The 19,596-nt window shown below is 43.2% G+C and overlaps 1 protein-coding gene across 7 annotated transcripts; it reads right to left on the bottom strand.

Annotated features, from left to right (window-relative positions):
- Nucleotides 1–5,594: 5,594 nt before the first annotated feature.
- Nucleotides 5,595–19,355, bottom strand: LOC106609857 (28S ribosomal protein S33, mitochondrial). Of its 7 annotated transcripts, XM_045713208.1 has the most exons (4): nucleotides 19,203–19,355; nucleotides 8,829–9,049; nucleotides 6,820–6,958; nucleotides 5,595–6,782 (listed from the first exon to the last, which is right to left on the bottom strand). In XM_045713208.1, the coding sequence occupies exons 1-3, from the start codon at nucleotides 19,338–19,340 to the stop codon at nucleotides 6,853–6,855; spliced, it is 465 nt and encodes a 154-aa protein (XP_045569164.1). In that variant the 5' UTR covers nucleotides 19,341–19,355; the 3' UTR covers nucleotides 5,595–6,782; nucleotides 6,820–6,852. The 7 variants fall into 7 exon arrangements, with proteins under 7 accessions (XP_045569164.1, XP_045569163.1, XP_045569165.1 ...); XM_045713207.1 differs by having other exon boundaries at nucleotides 5,595–6,958; XM_045713209.1 differs by having other exon boundaries at nucleotides 5,595–6,958; nucleotides 8,847–9,049.
- Nucleotides 19,356–19,596: the final 241 nt, after the last annotated feature.

The following is a 19,596-nucleotide window of genomic DNA, read 5'->3' as shown; positions in this document are numbered from 1 at the left end:
CATGTCCAATTCTCCCTGGGGCCTTCATCCTCAGATATTCTGTAACAATTCTCTGTCAAGTGTTTTATCTTCTTTAAGATTTATCTGTGCTGCTTTGTATGGTTTTAAATGTCTATGTGCTTGTCTGTGTAAATAGTAACTTTTCTCTCCTTTCTTATTTCACCGGTTCTAGTCAATGCTACTATTTCGGCCTACTGTGCAGAATAGCGTCTGAGCAATGGTTCAGTGTCTAACACCTGAAACCAACTAAGCTTTCATTTCCCTTTTAGTTAGGGTAACAATTACTTTCAACAAAATTATACTAATCTCCTCCTAGCGAATTTACCAAACATAAACTTAAAATCAAAACTAAAATACATGCCTGCCAATGGAGCCGATAGTCTCTCCATTAATTAATATCCTAGAGCTTTAGTGAACCAAATTCTCTTCCTATCTACTCCTGCTGTCCCCCTTCTTTCTTCCTGCTTCTCCCCAACCCTCAAGGTTTCAGCATTGCAAGGGAGGATTTCTCCATCTTCCCTTCTATCTGTCTCCTACTTTTCTCATAATATGGGTTGTTTCCAAATATTGACTAAATGTCTCATTGTCTCCTTGATTTCACTCCTGAGTTTTAGAAAAATCAACCTGTCTAGATATTGCATATCTACTTAAATGTATCTCGTTACCCTCAATAATCTTGGATCACCTACAGATGTCATATATCCCTGTCCTGTTGACATAAGTCTATCATTATTAAACTTATTCACAACAAAATATAGTAATACTATTATATCAATTCCACAGCCTTGTTGTGTTAAATGTCTTACACTGAATTCAACAACAGCTGACTTCCTAAGAGAAAATAAACGTATCTAGATCATGTAAAAAATACCCCTGCTACTGGTCAAAATATTTTCAAATCACATAATCAGATCAAAATGACTAATCTGATTTACTCCACCAAGAAAAATTATTTTACCCTTATTGTTCTAGGAAAATAGACTTAAAGAAGCCTACCCTTAGTCTAAGGCTTTGCCCTTTTAGTCTTCTCATTGTTTCAAATTATCAATTGTGTCTAAGAACTTTAACTCCATCATAATTATCAGTTCTACAAATTCCCTTAAAATCAATATCACCAATGACCTTAAATTCACCATCCAAATGGCTTTTCAATGTGGCTGATCAGACTACACAGGAAAAGTCACCAGAGGGGTCAAAAGTCATACCACCCTTTCAGAACCGTGTTTCTTACTACATTAAACAAATGAAAGCTAAGAACTTTATCTACATTTTGTATCCCAGGTTCCCAGAACATTCCCTATCAAAATAATTTCACGTTTTTAATTAAACTAAGAAAACAAAACTTCCAAAATGCCATGTGTGTATACCCCTTTAAGATATCCTGTCCCTAGGAATTTGTTATTATTTTTTTTTTCAAAGAGAGCTAAGCGCTTCTTTTTCCATAAAATAACCACTTGGTCAGCGTTTCATCCTATCACACTGATTCAAAAACCCCAAAGTTGACTATAAACAAAACCTAATAATATTTATAATTCCATTGTACTCCCCCCATCATTAGTTTTAAACTTCCTCAATGGCTTATGTGATTGAACATGCTTTTCTGTGGGCGCCTGACCTTCTCTCTGTATTTGTCTCGACCCCGTCTTTGGCCTCTCTTATTTCCCTCATCTGCTAGCCCCCACCCTAGGAGGTTCTGTTTGGTGGCACGATTTATCTCGGGACGCATTCCACTGAGGAAAGCAATTTTTAATTCCTGATAATACGGGGCATCAAATCCATCCACTACCGGGGGTTCTATTAACCCACTATTAGCATTGGACACGTCCTTTAATCTCTCTAGGTATTGGCTTATAGTCTTATGAAATGTCCAAGGGTTTAAAAAAAATATCATGTATATCGCCACAATTCTGTCACAATTATTAATTTCCACTCTTTATAATTCATTTAGATTTAAGTAACTGCCTTTTCCTTGATTCCGTCATTCAAATACAACTCCCATTCTCTATAAATCCTTTAAGCAGGCCATTCAGACCACAAACAACGTACTTTATCGAATTCGCCTCGCTATTATTTTCAAAGAATCTGTCTTCCTATTTAAACTAAACAAGCTATCAAAACATTTGGTTTCTATCTTAAACAAACACTAACAACCGTATCGTTCCAGTCAAAACATAACAATAATTTAATTTTAGTCCCATGAGCTGGGATCAGTACACGGGTCCCCCGCATGCCAGGCAAGAATTCTACCACTGAACCACAATGCTATTGTTCATGTTTACAATTTCGGTAGTTGTGTCCTACTCGGTCACAATGTTCACAGGGTGTTTTACAGTCTCTGGCGAAATGTCCTGTTCTATCGCAATTAAAACACCGCTTCTTTCCGTCTTTGTCAGCGCGACTCCCTGTTTTCCCCCTTCTGTCTACAGAGTCTCTTCTCCTCCCTGCTATTTCCCCTAGGGTTGCTATCAGGTACTCTGCTTTTTCTGTTCTTTTTAATCCTGTTGTTTTTCCCATGCTGCTCATAGTGAACGGCATATCTCTTCACCTCTGCCAGAGTTGCTGTTCCCCATCCTACTAGAGTCCTTTTTATGGCACGACTTATCTCTGGGCGCATTCCACTGAGGAAAGCTATTTTCAGTTGCTGGTGATATGCTGTATCGTTCCCCTGGGCTACCGGTGGCTCTATTAACCCACTGTTGGCATTGAATACCTCCTTTAATCTCTCTAGGTATTGACTTATAGTCTCATTGTCTTCTTGTTTACATTCGTGGACCTTAGAGAAATCTGCATGTCGGTGATAGTGGTCCCTCAGATTATTACACAGCTGTGTGATTTTCTCGACATACTGTCCATCTATCGCCCAGGGCAATACCACCAAATCATTATGTCCAGGTACCCACTGTCCCCGGACCGCTGCCCAGTCCTTCCCCACCAGCTGTCTTACTGCTCTCTCAATCTCCCCTGTGTCTAGATTAAAGCTGGCTGCTAGACCTTCCAGATCTCTTCTGAACCCTTCTATACCTGTCTTAGGATGCACTACACCCTCTACGGCTCGGACCACATCTCTCTGTGTCCATGCCCTGTATACATCCAGAGTGGCCTGCGCCCCATCATCCCCAGCCCGTGGGTTTGGCAATGCTATCATAGGGTACTGGCCACTCTCTCCATCCTCTCTCAACTTCAGTAGCTCCTCTCTCTCCTTACCCTGTTCTTCCAGCAGCCTTCTCAGGGCTTTGACTGCCCTGTCCTCTTCACTATCTACATGTCTATGTTCTACCATTAACTCTAGCTTTTCTACATCTAAACGTCCATCAAATTCATACTTATTTCTCCATTTTGGGTCAAAATAAATGTTCCTTTTATCCTTAGATTCAATATATCTCTCATATATCTCTCTTAATTCCAGGACCTCCTTCGAGGATTTACCACCCATATTATTCAATTGCTTTCCTTGTTATTATGCTTATTCTCACAATCTATGGGTGTGCTTTTATTGTATATTTTTAATAGTTCCTGACTACTTCCCATATACCCCTAATAGTCCCAGACTATTTCCCATATATTTTTAGTAGTCCCAGACTATTTCCCATATATTTTTAGTAGTCCCAGACTACTTCCCATATATATTTAGTAGTCCCAGACTACTTCCCATACATTTTTAGTAGTCCCAGACTATTTCCCATATATTTTTAGTAGTCCCAGACTACTTCCCATATATTTTTAGTAGTCCCAGACTACTTCCCATATATTTTTAGTAGTCCCAGACTACTTCCCATATATTTTTAGTAGTCCCAGACTATTTCCCATATATTTTTAGTAGTCCCAGACTATTTCCCATATATTTTTAGTAGTCCCAGACTACTTCCCATATATTTTTAGTAGTCCCAGACAGTCCCAGACTACTTCCCATATATTTTTAGTAGTCCCAGACTATTTCCCATATATTTTTAGTAGTCCCAGACTACTTCCCATATATTTTTAGTAGTCCCAGACTACTTCCCATATATTTTTAGTAGTCCCAGACAGTCCCAGACTACTTCCCATATATTTTTAGTAGTCCCAGACAACTTCCCATATATTTTTAGTAGTCCCAGACTACATCCCATATCTTTTGAATAGTCCCAGACTATATCGATACGGGGTAGTTTATTTTTAGTAATGGCCTCAACTACTACGAGTCATTACGGACCCGTCCGTTTCCGAATAGTCCCAGACTACTTCCTATATTTAAAATCCTCCCTCACCTTTATCTTGACCAAAGCTTTATAGGAATTTTTAGTAAGTTTAGAATTTAACCCCAAAATAATGAATAAAGATTACTGACCTTATCTTGCAGCTGAGAATTCAATGTTCGTAGAATCTCGTCACCACCTCTGTCGCGTACCAGTTTGCCACCGGCCTGTAAAGAACCCACAGTAAAGGGCCAGGTCTTTGATTTACAGATATTTCATCCGCACGGTTTCAGTGTCTCCTTGGAACGACAGCGGCAGTTTGAGATCCGGCTCGAATAGGACCAATTGTTATAGGAATTTTATATCTTGATGATAATAATCAATAATCAATTCGCCTTGACTAATGCCCAGGGTTTGTAAGACAATGGGTTAAAATAATTAGGCAAGGACTCAGCTTTCTGCAAAAGGTTTCTGTAGCTTTATTCAGAGAACGTTCTGGTGTCAGGATAACAAAACAGTCATTATATAGTTCTTGCTAACTTACGCACATGCATTTACACACAATCCGTTGGTGACCTGCAACCCCATAAACTTCACACTGTTTATCACCTTCTGGCTCAGCCTGTTCCTTTCCTCCAAGGTTAGGAACTCTCTGAGGTTTTACTCCCTTGACCATCTGCTTCTCTATCTCTCTATACTAATTGCATACACACATTTCTTTCCCTCTCCAGTGGTTCCTGGACTTTCCGGAACGAATCAAACTAATCGATCCCTACATTGATCATTCATTAACCATGCTCTATGACTAATAATTCATCATGGTTTATTGATTCATTTACCTTTATTAGATAATTCTCTTATCAACTATATAGGGAACAGGGCTCTGGTCTAAAGTGGTGCACAACACAGGGAATAGGGCTCTGGTCTAAAGTAGTGCACTACATAGGGAATAAGGCTCTGGTCTATAGTAGTGCACTACATAGGGAATAGGGCTCTGGTCTAAAGTAGTGCACTACATAGGGAATAGGGCTCTGGTCTAAAGTAGTGCACTACATAGGGAATATGGTGGCATTGTTGGACGTAACCAGTCAGTCTCTGGACAAGACCCACTACACCAGTTAACATGTGTATCAAGGTGATCTGAACACACACATGGCTTTATGAACGGTGTGTGTAGCAGCAACATTAAAAGATATCCACGTATTGAGTGACATCCAAATCCAACCACCCTCAGACTAGTTTTTCAACAGTTATGAGTTTCTCCTGTCAGACTAAATACATAGAAATATAAGGAATAGAACCAGAGTCTCCATTCAAGTCAAGGATTCAGACATTCTATTTCTATCTATTCAGTCCTATCCGATAGGAGAAATACAGATCACTTTTGAAAAACTGGGCCCTGGGCATCAAGTCATCAAGGGATCAGGTCAGAACAGGTTTTAATGGGTTTCCTGTAGTTACACTAAGTCACTATTAACAACATTGTATAACACAGTACTTACATGGCAATTAACCAGTCACAAAATGGAGAGAGTCCTCCTACACATCTCAGCAGATTTGTTGACAGTATTGTATTCATGACACCTGGTGTTACTCAGAACAGATGTAAAATCAGCAGCTTTGTCTCAGCCAATAGGAACATACTAGCATCACAATGACATGTACTGATGCCCTCCAGGTCTCCTTCACCTATTCACTGTACAGATGGTATGAGAACGGAAAGCTGCTAACAACGCGGATACAATTGAAACCTAAATGAAACATCTTGTAAAGCAATGAACAGAAATGTTTTATGTACCAAACACACAGCGATCAAAGACTGGTCACTTGTCAGACAGGATGTTCTGTGATGGGATATGAAAGGATCCTCTCAACACATCATCATCATCATCATCAGCTGTTACAAGGGTCCATTTAATATGAACATCCTGAGTGGGGTCACATGTTACCGATGTGAACACAGTTAGGGAGGCCATTCCTCTGGTGTCCCAAAGCAAACGAGGCCTGTTGTGATTCCCCCATAGGTCCTATATGACAGGGAAAGCCTGGGTTTACCCATAGGTTCTATATGACAGGGAAAGGCTGGGTTTACCCATAGGTCCTATATGACAGGGAAAGGCTGGGTTTACCCATAGGTCCTATATGACAGGGAAAGGCTGGGTTTACCCATAGGTTCTATATGACAGGGAAAGGCTGGGTTTACCCATAGGTTCTATATGACAGGGAAAGGCTGGGTTTACCCATAGGTCCTATATGACAGGGAAAGGCTGGGTTTAGCCATAGGTTCTATATGACAGGGAAAGGCTGGGTTTACCCATAGGTCCTATATGACAGGGAAAGGCTGGGTTTAGCCATAGGTTCTATATGACAGGGAAAGGCTGGGTTTACCCATAGGTCCTATATGACAGGGAAAGGCTGGGTTTAGCCATAGGTCCTATATGACAGGGAAAGGCTGGTTTTACCCATAGGTCCTATATGACAGGGAAAGGCTGGGTTTAGCCATAGGTCCTATATGACAGGGAAAGGCTGGGTTTACCCATAGGTTCTATATGACAGGGAAAGGCTGGTTTTACCCATAGGTTCTATATGACAGGGAAAGGCTGGGTTTAGCCATAGGTCCTATATGACAGGGAAAGGCTGGTTTTACCCATAGGTCCTATATGACAGGGAAAGGAAGTGCTTATTTCTTCTTGGTGGCTCTCTTTCCTTCGCCCTTCTTGGGTTTCCCCTTGCCTCGTAGTTTCCTCAACCGCCGCATCTCCTCCTTGAAGTCCTCGTGCTCATCTCTGGTGGGGAAACAGGGAGGAAATGGTGTTACTGAGGTAAGCAGCATTAGTACTAAACTAAAAGGACGTGTTCAGAAGAACAGAGACAAACAGGGTCTAGAAAACTGTCTGCTTAGAACACAGAGACAAACAGGGTCTAGAAAACTGTCTGGTTAGAACACAGAGACAAACAGGGTCTAGAAAACTGTCTGGTTAGAACACAGAGACAAACAGGGTCTAGAAAACTGTCTGGTTAGAACACAGAGACAAACAGGTTCTAGAAAACTGTCTGGTTAGAACACAGAGACAAACAGGGTCTAGAAAACTGTCTGGTTAGAACACAGAGACAAACAGGGTCTAGAAAACTGTCTGGTTAGAACACAGAGACAAACAGGGTCTAGAAAACTGTCTGGTTAGAACACAGAGACAAACAGGGTCTAGAAAACTGTCTGGTTAGAACACAGAGACAAACAGGGTCTAGAAAACTGTCTGGTTAGAGCACAGAGACAAACAGGGTCTAGAAAACTGTCTGGTTAGAGCACAGAGACAAACAGGGTCTAGAAAACTGTCTGGTTAGAACACAGAGACAAACAGGGTCTAGAAAACTGTCTGGTTAGAACACAGAGACAAACAGGGTCTAGAAAACTGTCTGGTTAGAACACAGAGACAAACAGGGTCTAGAAAACTGTCTGGTTAGAACACAGAGACAAACAGGGTCTAGAAAACTGTCTGGTTAGAACACAGAGACAAACAGGGTCTAGAAAACTGTCTGGTTAGAACACAGAGACAAACAGGGTCTAGAAAACTGTCTGGTTAGAGCACAGAGACAAACAGGTTCTAGAAAACTGTCTGGTTAGAGCACAGAGACAAACAGGTTCTAGAAAACTGTCTGGTTAGAACACAGAGACAAACAGGGTCTACAAAACTGTCTGGTTAGAACACAGAGACAAACAGGGTCTAGAAAACTGTCTGGTTGGAACACAAACAGGGTCTAGAAGACTGTCTGGTTAGAACACAGAGACAAACAGGGTCTAGAAAACTGTCTGGTTAGAACACAGAGACAAACAGGGTCTAGAAAACTGTCTGGTTAGAACACAGAGACAAACAGGGTCTAGAAAACTGTCTGGTTAGAGCACAGAGACAAACAGGGTCTAGAAAACTGTCTGGTTAGAGCACAGAGACAAACAGGTTCTAGAAAACTGTCTGGTTAGAACACAGAGACAAACAGGGTCTACAAAACTGTCTGGTTAGAACACAGAGACAAACAGGGTCTAGAAAACTGTCTGGTTGGAACACAAACAGGGTCTAGAAGACTGTCTGGTTAGAACACAGAGACAAACAGGGTCTAGAAAACTGTCTGGTTAGAACACAGAGACAAACAGGGTCTAGAAAACTGTCTGGTTGGAACACAAACAGGGTCTAGAAGACTGTCTGGTTAGAACACAGAGACAAACAGGGTCTAGAAAACTGTCTGGTTAGAACACAGAGACAAACAGGGTCTAGAAAACTGTCTGGTTAGAACACAGAGACAAACAGGTTCTAGAAAACTGTCTGGTTAGAACACAGAGACAAACAGGGTCTAGAAAACTGTCTGATTAGAACACAGAGACAAACAGGGTCTAGAAAACTGTCTGGTTAGAACACAGAGACAAACAGGGTCTAGAAGACTGTCTGGTTAGAACACAGAGACAAACAGGGTCTAGAAGACTGTAATTTCACTGTCTGTGGTTAGCCAGAAGGACCTTCTAAAGCCTCTAGAAGTGGTTCTGGCTAGAGTAGGGCTGTATACATTATTACACAATGCCAAACACAGACATGCCAAAAGAACCCAGATCCCTTTCCCATGAATAGGCCTATGGATCTATTCAGCCCATCGTCACGTCATGTCTACCTGAAGAGTCCCATGTACCGTAGCTTCTGTGTAAGGGCATAGTAGATCTTGTGTTGAGGGTACCAGTCGTACACCTCCTTTTTCTGGGCCATGGGCGGCTCCTTGAACAGCTGGACCACCTTCATGGACTTGTTGTCCGTCGGACGCGCCACATCCCCAAAGATACGTGCGCTGAGACGTGCCATACGCACAGCGTAGTTGGACAGGCTGGCCATAGCTAGCTGAAATACAAGAGGAAAGAGAAGCAGCAAATATTAGTTACAAATATGTCCTCAAAAAATAAACAACTTCTATAGACGGGTTAGCTGACAACGTCACAAAACATGATCGCTTCAAATGGGGCAGAAATCTGTGTTGTGATTCTGGTTGGCCAGATAGCTAGCAACAACGACAGGAAGCTGGCATGTAGGGAATCGTAGGTGGCTCGTTTCAGCTAGTTTCATCTTCTTCTCGATGCCACGTCTTGTTTTGAGGTGTTCTGACTGATGTCTGACCTACGCTAATATGGCTAAAATTCACCCGCTACCTTGCCAACAACTGTAACGATGTATTTGACACAACAAGTGCAGATGTATATATTTTCAATAAACATCAGAGACGAAATATAGTTTACATGTTGTCAACACTAACCTGAACAAGAATCTGGGCTTACAGGAGACGTTGAATACAGTCATTCTCTGTTAAGCCCAAGAAGCAGCCATTTAACAGCTTGTCGAACTTAACGTCGAAATAAGCATCAAATCCACCTTTTCTGCACCTCCAATAAAATCCCTTTTTACTGCCACGCGCAGATTGGCTGATCCAGCAGATGGAAAGGTCATTGATTATATCCAGAGAGGAACAAACACAGAGCAAGAGGTTTCACTCTTGACAAAATCTATCAAAAAAGAAAAAGCCCAATAAGTTTCTACGAGCTTATTTTGGCCCTAAGCTTGTCGACCTTTGTGACAACGATTCCTAATGGTAGAGCAGAGGCATGAGCATCTCCTAATTAAAGAAGATCTCCGTTTTATCACCTACAACAGTATAGGAACATAAAATCTAAATTGGTTGTATAAACCTGCTCTACCCAGAACGTAAAAATATTCCACCTGCCCTACCCAGAACGTAAAAAATATTCCACCTGCCCTTCCCAGAACGTAAAAATATTCCACCTGCTCTACCCAGAACGTAAAAATATTCCACCTGCTCTACCCAGAACGTAATAATATTCCACCTGCTCTACCCAGAACGTAATAATATTCCACCTGCTCTACCCAGAACGTAATAATATTCCACCTGCTCTACCCAGAACGTAATAATATTCCACCTGCTCTACCCAGAACGTAATAATATTCCACCTGCTCTACCCAGAACGTAATAATATTCCACCTGCTCTACCCAGAACGTAATAATATTCCACCTGCCCTACCCAGAACGTAATAATATTCCACCTGCTCTACCCAGAACGTAATAATATTCCACCTGCCCTACCCAGAACGTAATAATATTCCACCTGCCCTACCCAGAACGTAATAATATTCCACCTGCTCTACCCAGAACGTAATAATATTCCACCTGCCCTACCCAGAACGTAATAATATTCCACCTGCCCTACCCAGAACGTAATAATATTCCACCTGCCCTACCCAGAACGTAATAATATTCCACCTGCTCTACCCAGAACGTAATAATATTCCACCTGCTCTACCCAGAACGTAATATAGATTCTTTCCAGACAAGGCATTTTTTCAGTTGCTTGCATCTTTTTATTCAGACCTTATTTGGAAGTACATAAAGGTCGTGACGGCAGTAATGATGTTAGTTGCTCCATTCTTTGGAAGCTAATTCCCATATATATTTTGACATTATTAAGCTTGAAAAGCTGGTGAATGGCTGTTTCCTGGGTTTAAAGTGGAACTGACTGCATTTTAGCAACATGAAATCTTATTAAAATCTGTTCATATACAACCCATGAATATCTGACAAGCGAGCGCTTGGTCATATGGCCATTTTCACATTTTCATGAATGTTTGGGCATTTGTGAAAATTCCATAGCAATATAGAGTGGGAAAGTGGCCTTGCGTATGGACAATTTAATAGACACTGCAGTAAATAAACCATCTTTCTTGTCCAGGACCAGAGTCTATGCAGACTGGTGCACCATAGCCAATCAGAACTACAGTAGGACTATATACAAACATGCCATTTGCACACAGGCCTGCCATCATTCACTATGAACTGGACTGTGTGTTTACAGGCAGTAGGGCCTGCCATCATTCACTTTGAACTGGTCTGTGTGTTTACAGGCAGTAGGGCCTGTCATCATTCACTATGAACTGGATTGTGTGTTTACAGGAAGTAGCAACAGAGCGACTTTAGATCAATAGAACACATTCCCCAAAAGCCACAAAATACACCTGAATGGATTTCTGCAAATACCAGGGAGTCCTCTTACATTTTGGGAACTTCACAGTCCTGTTGATCAAACAATCATGACAAGGTAGGCCATCTTTTCACTATATACACACACATCAACAAGATCAACATCTAATGCTAGTCAACAAAGCAAGATTAGCGTAAAACCCTCTCAAAGTTTTTTTTAGCTAGTTTGCCATCAAAATTGCACTGTTAGGGCCTCCTGAGTGGTCTAAGGCTAGATGTGCCACTAGAGATTCTGGGTTCGAGTCCAGGCTCTGTCGCAGACGGCCGCGACCGGGACACCCATGGGGCGGCGTACAATTGGCCGGGTTAGGGGAGGGTTTGGCCGGCAGGGATGTTCTTGTCCCATCGCGCTCTAGCAACTCCTGTGGCGGTGCGGGCGTAGTGCACGCTGACACAGTCACCAGGTGTACGGTGTTTCCTCCGTCACTTTGGTGCGGCTAGCTTCCGGGTTAAGCGGGCATTGTGCGCCATGGCTCTCGACCTTCGACTCTCCCGAGTCTGTACGGGAGTTGCAGCGATGGGACAAGACTGTAACTACCAATTGGATACCACGAAATCGGGGAGAAAAATAAATAAATACTAAAAACAATTTGCACTGATAAGCAATGGACAATTGTAGCCTCCTCGCCTTTCTGCAGCTTGCCTTCCAACAGTGCATGCTTGTCCCAACCAAACACCCAAGCTAAAGTTGGCTTGCTAGCTACTTCCAGACACATAATGAGAGAACACCTCACTCTGATCATTTGACTCCCCCTAGCAGACCTGGTTAGGTTGTTTACATGTTATGCAGCATTTTTTTTACTAACTTCCTTTCTTTGCCTACATTTACTGACACCAGTCATATTCAGCAGGTGTTGCACGTTGGTATCATCAGTTATTCAGCGCTCTGGCACGCTCAGACGAGAGTGCTCTGAAATCGAAGTAGATAATCAGAGTGAATTTGTAAAACGCAAGAGATATGCTAACTGGATAACAGTCGTTCAATTTCAGAATAGCGAAGCGATTAACATGTCTTGCTAGCTAACCAAATGACACCTGCATCCATATCTCTGTAGCCACCGGAAAATTCAGTCACTCACCCACTCCTCCGATGACATCCTCCTAGCAGCTAGCTATCTAGCTAAGTTCAGTCTCTGTGTTTTAGCTTGCTACATAGATTCGCTAGCCTATCAGCCACATTTTAACTGACTTGTGATCATGGGCCTTGGCCTTACTAGTTTGAATCAAATTTTATTGGTCACATACACATGGTTAGCAGATGTTAATGCGAGTGTAGCAAAATGCATGTTCTTCTAGCTCCAACAGTGCAGTAATATCTAACAATTCCCCAACAACTACCTAATACACACAAATCTAAAGGTTTGGAGCGAGCAGTCGCACCACGCTTCGCTCCACAGGTAATATTCCACTTCGCTACATTACAACGGCTTGATTTGTTTGATCTGAGCAATTCTTCTTAGCTAGCTACATAGCCGTCTTTGTATCAAAGATAATTGTGTAGTTTAGAGTAACTGAGTAATTATCGAGGCTAGCTATCTTCGTCCTCCTAACGTAGTCAACACTGCTAGCTGCTAGCTAGCTAGTCATCACTGTTAGCTAGCCAACTTCTACCGACTAGCAGCACCGCAGAAACTATTACATTACAACGCAACGACTTGATTAGTGTGGTGTTAGTGTTAGTTAGCCAGCTACATAGTTGTCTGTGCTGTCTCTGTATCTAAGCTAATTGTGTAGTTCGAGTTTGAGTATTATCGAGGTGTGCTAGCCAGCCGCGACGCGGCGCCAGACTTACTCAACACACCTAGTCATCATTAACCCACTGCCAGATAGCCATCCGTTACCGACTAGCAGCGCTGTAGTTACTAATACTTCACAACGAACGATTTGACTAGTGCAGTGTTACCTAGCTAGCTACCTAGTTGTCTTTGTCATAGCTTGATAATTGTTAATTGATAATTGTTAGCTAGCCAGCCATCGAGGTTAGCTAGCCAGCTATTTCCGTCCCCCGCGACGCCATTTTTCCTAACCTAGCCAACTATTACCGACGAGCAGCATTGTTGAAACTAAATACACTACAAGGAACGTCTTGATTAGTGTTATGTTAGCTAGCTAGCTACAAAGTTGCTTTGTATCATGACAAGGTGTAGTACTGAAACTACCGAGGTTACCTAGCCAGCTACACGTTCAAAGTCAACAACGCAGCCACTGCTAGCTAGCCTACTCCACCAGCCAGCAGTACTGTATCATTTTAGTCAATAACATTTTTGCAACGTAAGCTTAACTTCCTGAACATTCGAGACGTGTAGTCCACTTGTCACTCCAATCTCATTTGCATTAGCGTAGCCTCTTCTGTAGCTTGTCTACTATGTGTCTGCCTATCCCTGTTCTCTCTCCTCTGCACAGGCCATACAAACGCTCCACACCGCGTGGCCGCTGCCGCTCTAACCTGGTGGTCCCAGCGCGCACGACCCACGTGGAGTTCCAGGTCTCCGGCAGCCTCTGGAACTGCCGGTCTGCGGCCAACAAGGCTGAGTTCATCTCAGCCTATGCTACCCTCCAGTCCCTAGACTTCCTGGCGCTGACGGAAACATGGATCACCACAGATAACACTGCTACTCCTACTGCTCTCTCCTCGTCTGACTACGTGTTCTCGCATACCCCTAGAGCATCGAGCCAGCGGGGTGGTGGCACTGGAATCCTCATCTCTCCCAAGTGGACATTCTCTCTTTCTCCCCTGACCCATCTGTCTATCTCCTCATTTGAATTCCATGCTGTCACAGTTACCAGCCCTTTCAAGCTTAACATCCTTATCATTTACCGCCCTCCAGGTTCCCTTGGAGAGTTCATCAATAAGCTTGACGCCTTGATAAGTTCCTTTCCTGAGGATGGCTCACCTCTCACAGTTCTGGGTGACTTTAACCTCCCCACGTCTACCTTCGACTCATTCCTCTCTGCCTCCTTCTTTCCACTCCTCTCCTCTTTCGACCTCACCCTCTCACCTTCCCCCCCTACTCACAAGGCAGGCAATACGCTTGACCTCATCTTTACTAGATGCTGTTCTTCCACTAATCTCATTGCAACTCCCCTCCAAGTCTCCGACCACTACCTTGTATCCTTTTCCCTCTCGCTCTCATCCAACACTTCTCACTCTCCCCTACTCGGATGGTATTGCGCCGTCCCAACCTTCGCTCTCTCTCTCCCGCTACTCTCTCCTCTTCCATCCTATCATCTCTTCCCTCTGCTCAAACCTTCTCCAACCTATCTCCTGATTCTGCCTCCTCAACCCTCCTCTCCTCCCTCTCTGCATCCTTTGATTTCCTCTGTCCCCTATCCTCCAGGCCGGCTCGGTCCTCCCCTCCTGCTCCGTGGCTCGACGACTCACTGCGAGCTCACAGAACAGGGCTCCGGGCAGCCGAGCGGAAATGGAGGAAAACTCGCCTCCCCTGCGGACCTGGCATCCTTTCACTCCCTCCTCTCTACATTTTCCTCTTCTGTCTCTGCTGCTAAAGCCACTTTCTACCACTCTAAACTCCAAGCATCTGCCTCTAACCCTAGGAAGCTCTTTGCTACCTTCTCCTCCCTCCTGAATCCTCCTCCCCCTCCCCCCCTCCTCCCTCTCTGCGGATGACTTCGTCAACCATTTTGAAAAGAAGGTTGACGACATCCGATCCTCGTTGCTAAGTCAAACGACACTGCTGGTCCTGCTCACACTGCCCTACCCTGTGCTTTGACCTCTTTCTCCCCTCTCTCTCCAGATGAAATCTCGCGTCTTGTGACGGCCGGCCGCCCAACAACCTGCCCACTTGACCCTATCCCCTCCTCTCTTCTCCAGACCATTTCCGGAGACCTTCTCCCCTACCTCACCTCGCTCATCAACGCATCCTTGACCGCTGGCTACGTCCCTTCCGTCTTCAAGAGAGCGAGAGTTGCACCCCTTCTGAAAAAAACCTACACTCGATCCCTCCGATGTCAACAACTACAGGCCAGTATCCCTTCTTTCCTTTCTCTCCAAAACTCTTGAACGCGCCGTGCTTGGCCAGCTCTCTTGCTATCTCTCTCAGAATGACCTTCTTGATCCTAATCAGTCAGGTTTCAAGACTGGGCATTCAACTGAGACTGCTCTTCTCTGTGTCACGGAGGCTCTCCGCACTGCTAAAGCTAACTCTCTCTCCTCTGCTCTCATCCTTCTAGACCTATCTGCTGCCTTTGATACCGTGAACCATCAGATCCTCCTCTCCACCCTCTCCGAGCTGGGCATCTCCGGCACCGCGCACGCTTGGATTGCGTCCTACCTGACAGGTCGCTCCTACCAGGTGGCGTGGCGAGAATCTGTCTCCGCACCACGTGCTCTCACCACTGGTGTCCCCCAGGGCTCTGTTCTTGGCCCACTCCTATTCTCGCTATACACCAAGTCACTTGGCTTTGTCATATCCTCACATGGTCTCTCATATCATTGCTACGCAGATGACACACAATTAATCTTCTCCTTTCCCCCTTCTGACAACCAGGTGGCGAATCGCATCTCTGCATGTCTGGCAGACATATCAGTGTGGATGACGGATCACCACCTCAAGCTGAACCTCGGCAAGACGGAGCTGCTCTTCCTCCCGGGGAAGGACTGCCCGTTCCATGATCTCGCCATCACGGTTGACAACTCCCTTGTGTCCTCCTCCCAGAGTGCTAAGAGCCTTGGCGTGACCCTGGACAACACCCTGTCGTTCTCCACCAACATCAAGGCGGTGACCCGATCCTGTAGGTTCATGCTCTACAACATTCGCAGAGTACGACCCTGCCTCACACAGGAAGCGGCGCAGGTCCTAATCCAGGCACTTGTCATCTCCCGTCTGGATTACTGCAACTCGCTGTTGGCTGGGCTCCCTGCCTGTGCCATTAAACCCCTACAACTCATCCAGAACGCCGCAGCCCGTCTGGTGTTCAACCTTCCCAAGTTCTCTCACGTCACCCCGCTCCTCCGCTCTCTCCACTGGCTTCCAGTCGAAGCTCGCATCCGCTACAAGACCATGGTGCTTGCCTACGGAGCTGTGAGGGGAACGGCACCTCCGTACCTTCAGGCTCTGATCAGGCCCTACACCCAAACAAGGGCACTGCGTTCATCCACCACTGGCCTGCTCGCCTCCCTACCTCTGAGGAAGCACAGTTCCCGCTCAGCCCAGTCAAAACTGTTCGCTGCTCTGGCACCCCAATGGTGGAACAAGCTCCCTCACGACGCCAGGACAGCGGAGTCAATCACCACCTTCCGGAGACACCTGAAACCCCACCTCTTCAAGGAATACCTGGGATAGGATAAAGTAATCCTTCTAACCCCCCCCTTAAAAGATTTAGATGCACTATTGTAAAGTGGTTGTTCCACTGGATATTATAGGTGAATGCACCAATTTGTAAGTCGCTCTGGATAAGAGCGTCTGCTAAATGACTAAAATGTAAATGTAAATGTAATATGTACATGATCTACTGCATCCATGTACATGAATATGTACATGGATGAGCGATGGCTGAGCAGCATCGGCAAGGTGCAGTAGATGGTATAAAATACAGTATATACATGTGATATGAGTAATGTAAGATATGTAAACATTATTAAAGTGGCATTGTATAAAGTAACTAGTGATCCATTTATTAAAGTGTCCAGTGATTGGGTCTCAGTGTAGGCAGAAGCCTCTCTGAGTTAGTGATTGCTGTTTAGCAGTCTGATGGCCTTGAGATTGAAAAACAGATTCTATCTCTCGGTGATCATATTGACATTCCCAGCCGTAGTTACATTTGTCCGTTTTTGTCCAAAAAATATCGAGCCATTGAAACAGAAACAGTGCATTCCGAATGGTACCAGGTCCGCTGTGATTTACAACATGATAGCAATATTTTCTGGACCACCAAGACATGTAGTGGTTTATTATATAAATCATGTATTGAACTGCATCTATCTATTCTGACAACAGTGCCTTGGTGTACGGCATGGAATGTTAAGTCAAATATAACCTATTTATAAAACCTCTTATGAAGTTGGTTTCGTAGCATAAAAGTGTGAATTTGATATTTTTGACTGATATTATGATTATCTGTTTTCAATGGCATAAAGTACTTAAGTAGTACTTTTAAGTATTTTTACTTAAGTAGTTTTTTGGGGGTATCTGTACTTTACTATTTAAATTTGTCAACTTTTACTTTACTACATTCCTAAAGAAAATTATGTATTTTCTACTCTGTACATTTTCCCTGACAACCAAAAGTACTCGTTGCATTTTGAATGCATAGCAGGACAGGAAAATTATCTAATTCATGCACTTAAAGAGAAAATCCCTTGTCATCCCTACTGCATCTGATCAGGCAGACTCACTAAACACAAATGCTTTGTTTGTATATTATGTCTGAGTGTTGGGGTGTGCCCCTGGCTATCAGTCAATAAAAATAAAAATACAAATTGAATTGTGCCGTCTGGTTTGCTTAATATAAGGAATTTGAAATGAGTTATACTTTAACTTTTGATACTTAAGTATATTTAAATCCAAAACCCTTTTTACTTTTACTCAAGTAGGATTTTACTTGGTGACTTTCACTTGAGTCATTTTCTATAAAAGGAATCTTTACTTTTACTCAAGTATAACAATTGGGTACTTTTCCCACCACTGTGTGTTTCATATCTGCAAAGTAGTTCCTCTTTAAATAGTCCAAGTGCCACCCACCAAAAATGTGTTGGACCTTCCGTCTGACTACGCAATCCACTGTTTCATCAGCCCAGCCAGGCAATTTATAAACTTGATCTCCACTATAAAAAGCATCTAGACATTATCTCACATTTCTTTTAGATTAACAATTAGTTTTAAACAGCAGAGATTTGTATAAACCTTGCCGTCTCTCCGACATTTGCTAAATTGATTCAATATTCAAATTCCACCTCCAGCTGTCCCATATCATAGTAATGAACAAGTAGAGTCGCGACCAGACAGACAGCGTTTCTCAGCCAGTTGAAATCATGAATCAGCTGGCATCATTTTTATGGATATATAAAAATACATTTAAAATGAAATAAAAAGAAGGTCCAACTAAAGGAATTGCAGCAGTCTTTCTGGCTCCAGTGTTTGAAGTGATTGTAGTTGTGTTGTCTGCTAGCTGCTCTGAACAACAGGGGTCCTGACCAGAGAGAACATTTTCTATGCCAGGAGAAACCGCACCTCATTAGCTCATTGTTATGGACGTATCCAAATAAAATGTCACTAGAAAACTGATTAAACAAATGCCAAATGTAGCTAGTGTTACTGTTTTTGACCTGACTAAGTTAGCCGTAGTTGGCTAGCTAGCAAAACAAGAGAGAAGAACGGTTATGTCGGGTCTAACACCCGTACCAATATCCTCCAAAAACACCAGCTTCTCGGGCATTTTTTCATTTAAATAAACACTGTATGGTTCAAAACTTGTAAAAGTGGCCATTTATTTTTTTAATAAAAGTTACTTAAAGTTAGCATTGAAATCCCAGCGCATATTGGGTTTTTCCTACACATCCTGCTTCCTTTTTCACACTATTTTATTTATATATAAATATTACATTTCCCTTGGATTAAAATAATAATCGCCATATTGAACGTCTTGTGTAAAACCCAGTATTTCCCCCATAGTAGCTAAACAACCAACCCGTTAATGAAACAGCTTCATGGTTTTAAAACCAATGGAAAAATCATAGCCAACAAACACACCATAAAGTTGATGATCAGTGTGAAAACATGCACCAGACAGAGGAAAGCACATACTGAATAACAAAATGGCTCACTGTGTCCACAGCCAAATACAGACCTGGAATCACCGCGACGTGTGGACTGGCTTTGTTATATCCAATGTTGATATGTTACCATGTTCTACACGATAATGCTATACCTTGCTACTCAGTATGTGTGTCACTAGTAGTTATTATTGTATTTCGTTAAATATGTCGCTAACCTTCAAGCATGCCACCACTGCTATTCTTCGATGAGGTTTAACGGCGGGTTGGCATCCAATACATGTTGCATTACCGCCACCTACTAGACTGGAGTATAACTCCCTTATACTTGGCTTGAAAATGTCAAATAAATACATTAATACCCCTACACTCACTAAAAACCCACCACCTTAATCCACTATTTAAATCTATCTAGTTCTACTTCAGACCAACAGCCTGAAAGGACGGGACACCACCACTCAACACACCCTGTAACTCTTCTGAGGTAAAGTCTTGTACACTCAAATACCTCACTGCAGCTGCCACCACAACCTCAACATCCAGAGACTTACGTTCCATCCCTACAGTACAGTTGATAACCATTGCTATAAATGCTAAAAATCCAATCTTACT

This window comes from Salmo salar, unplaced genomic scaffold (genome assembly GCF_905237065.1).
Source record: "Salmo salar unplaced genomic scaffold, Ssal_v3.1, whole genome shotgun sequence".
NCBI lineage: Eukaryota > Metazoa > Chordata > Actinopteri > Salmoniformes > Salmonidae > Salmo > Salmo salar.
This window is presented reverse-complemented; position numbering and strand designations above follow the sequence as displayed.

What these genes read in the sequence shown, in the direction of transcription:
- LOC106609857 (XM_045713207.1), bottom strand. Translation starts at nt 19,340, where the DNA reads ATGTATTTATTTGACATTTTCAAGCCAAGTATAAGGGAGTTATACTCC. An exon ending in CAGTGGTGGCATGCTTGAAG is followed by an intron (nt 9,050 to 19,202) that starts GTTAGCGACATA and finishes CTTGTATTTCAG; the next exon opens with CTAGCTATGGCCAGCCTGTC. An exon ending in CGGTACATGGGACTCTTCAG is followed by an intron (nt 6,959 to 8,828) that starts GTAGACATGACG and finishes TTTCCCCACCAG; the next exon opens with AGATGAGCACGAGGACTTCA.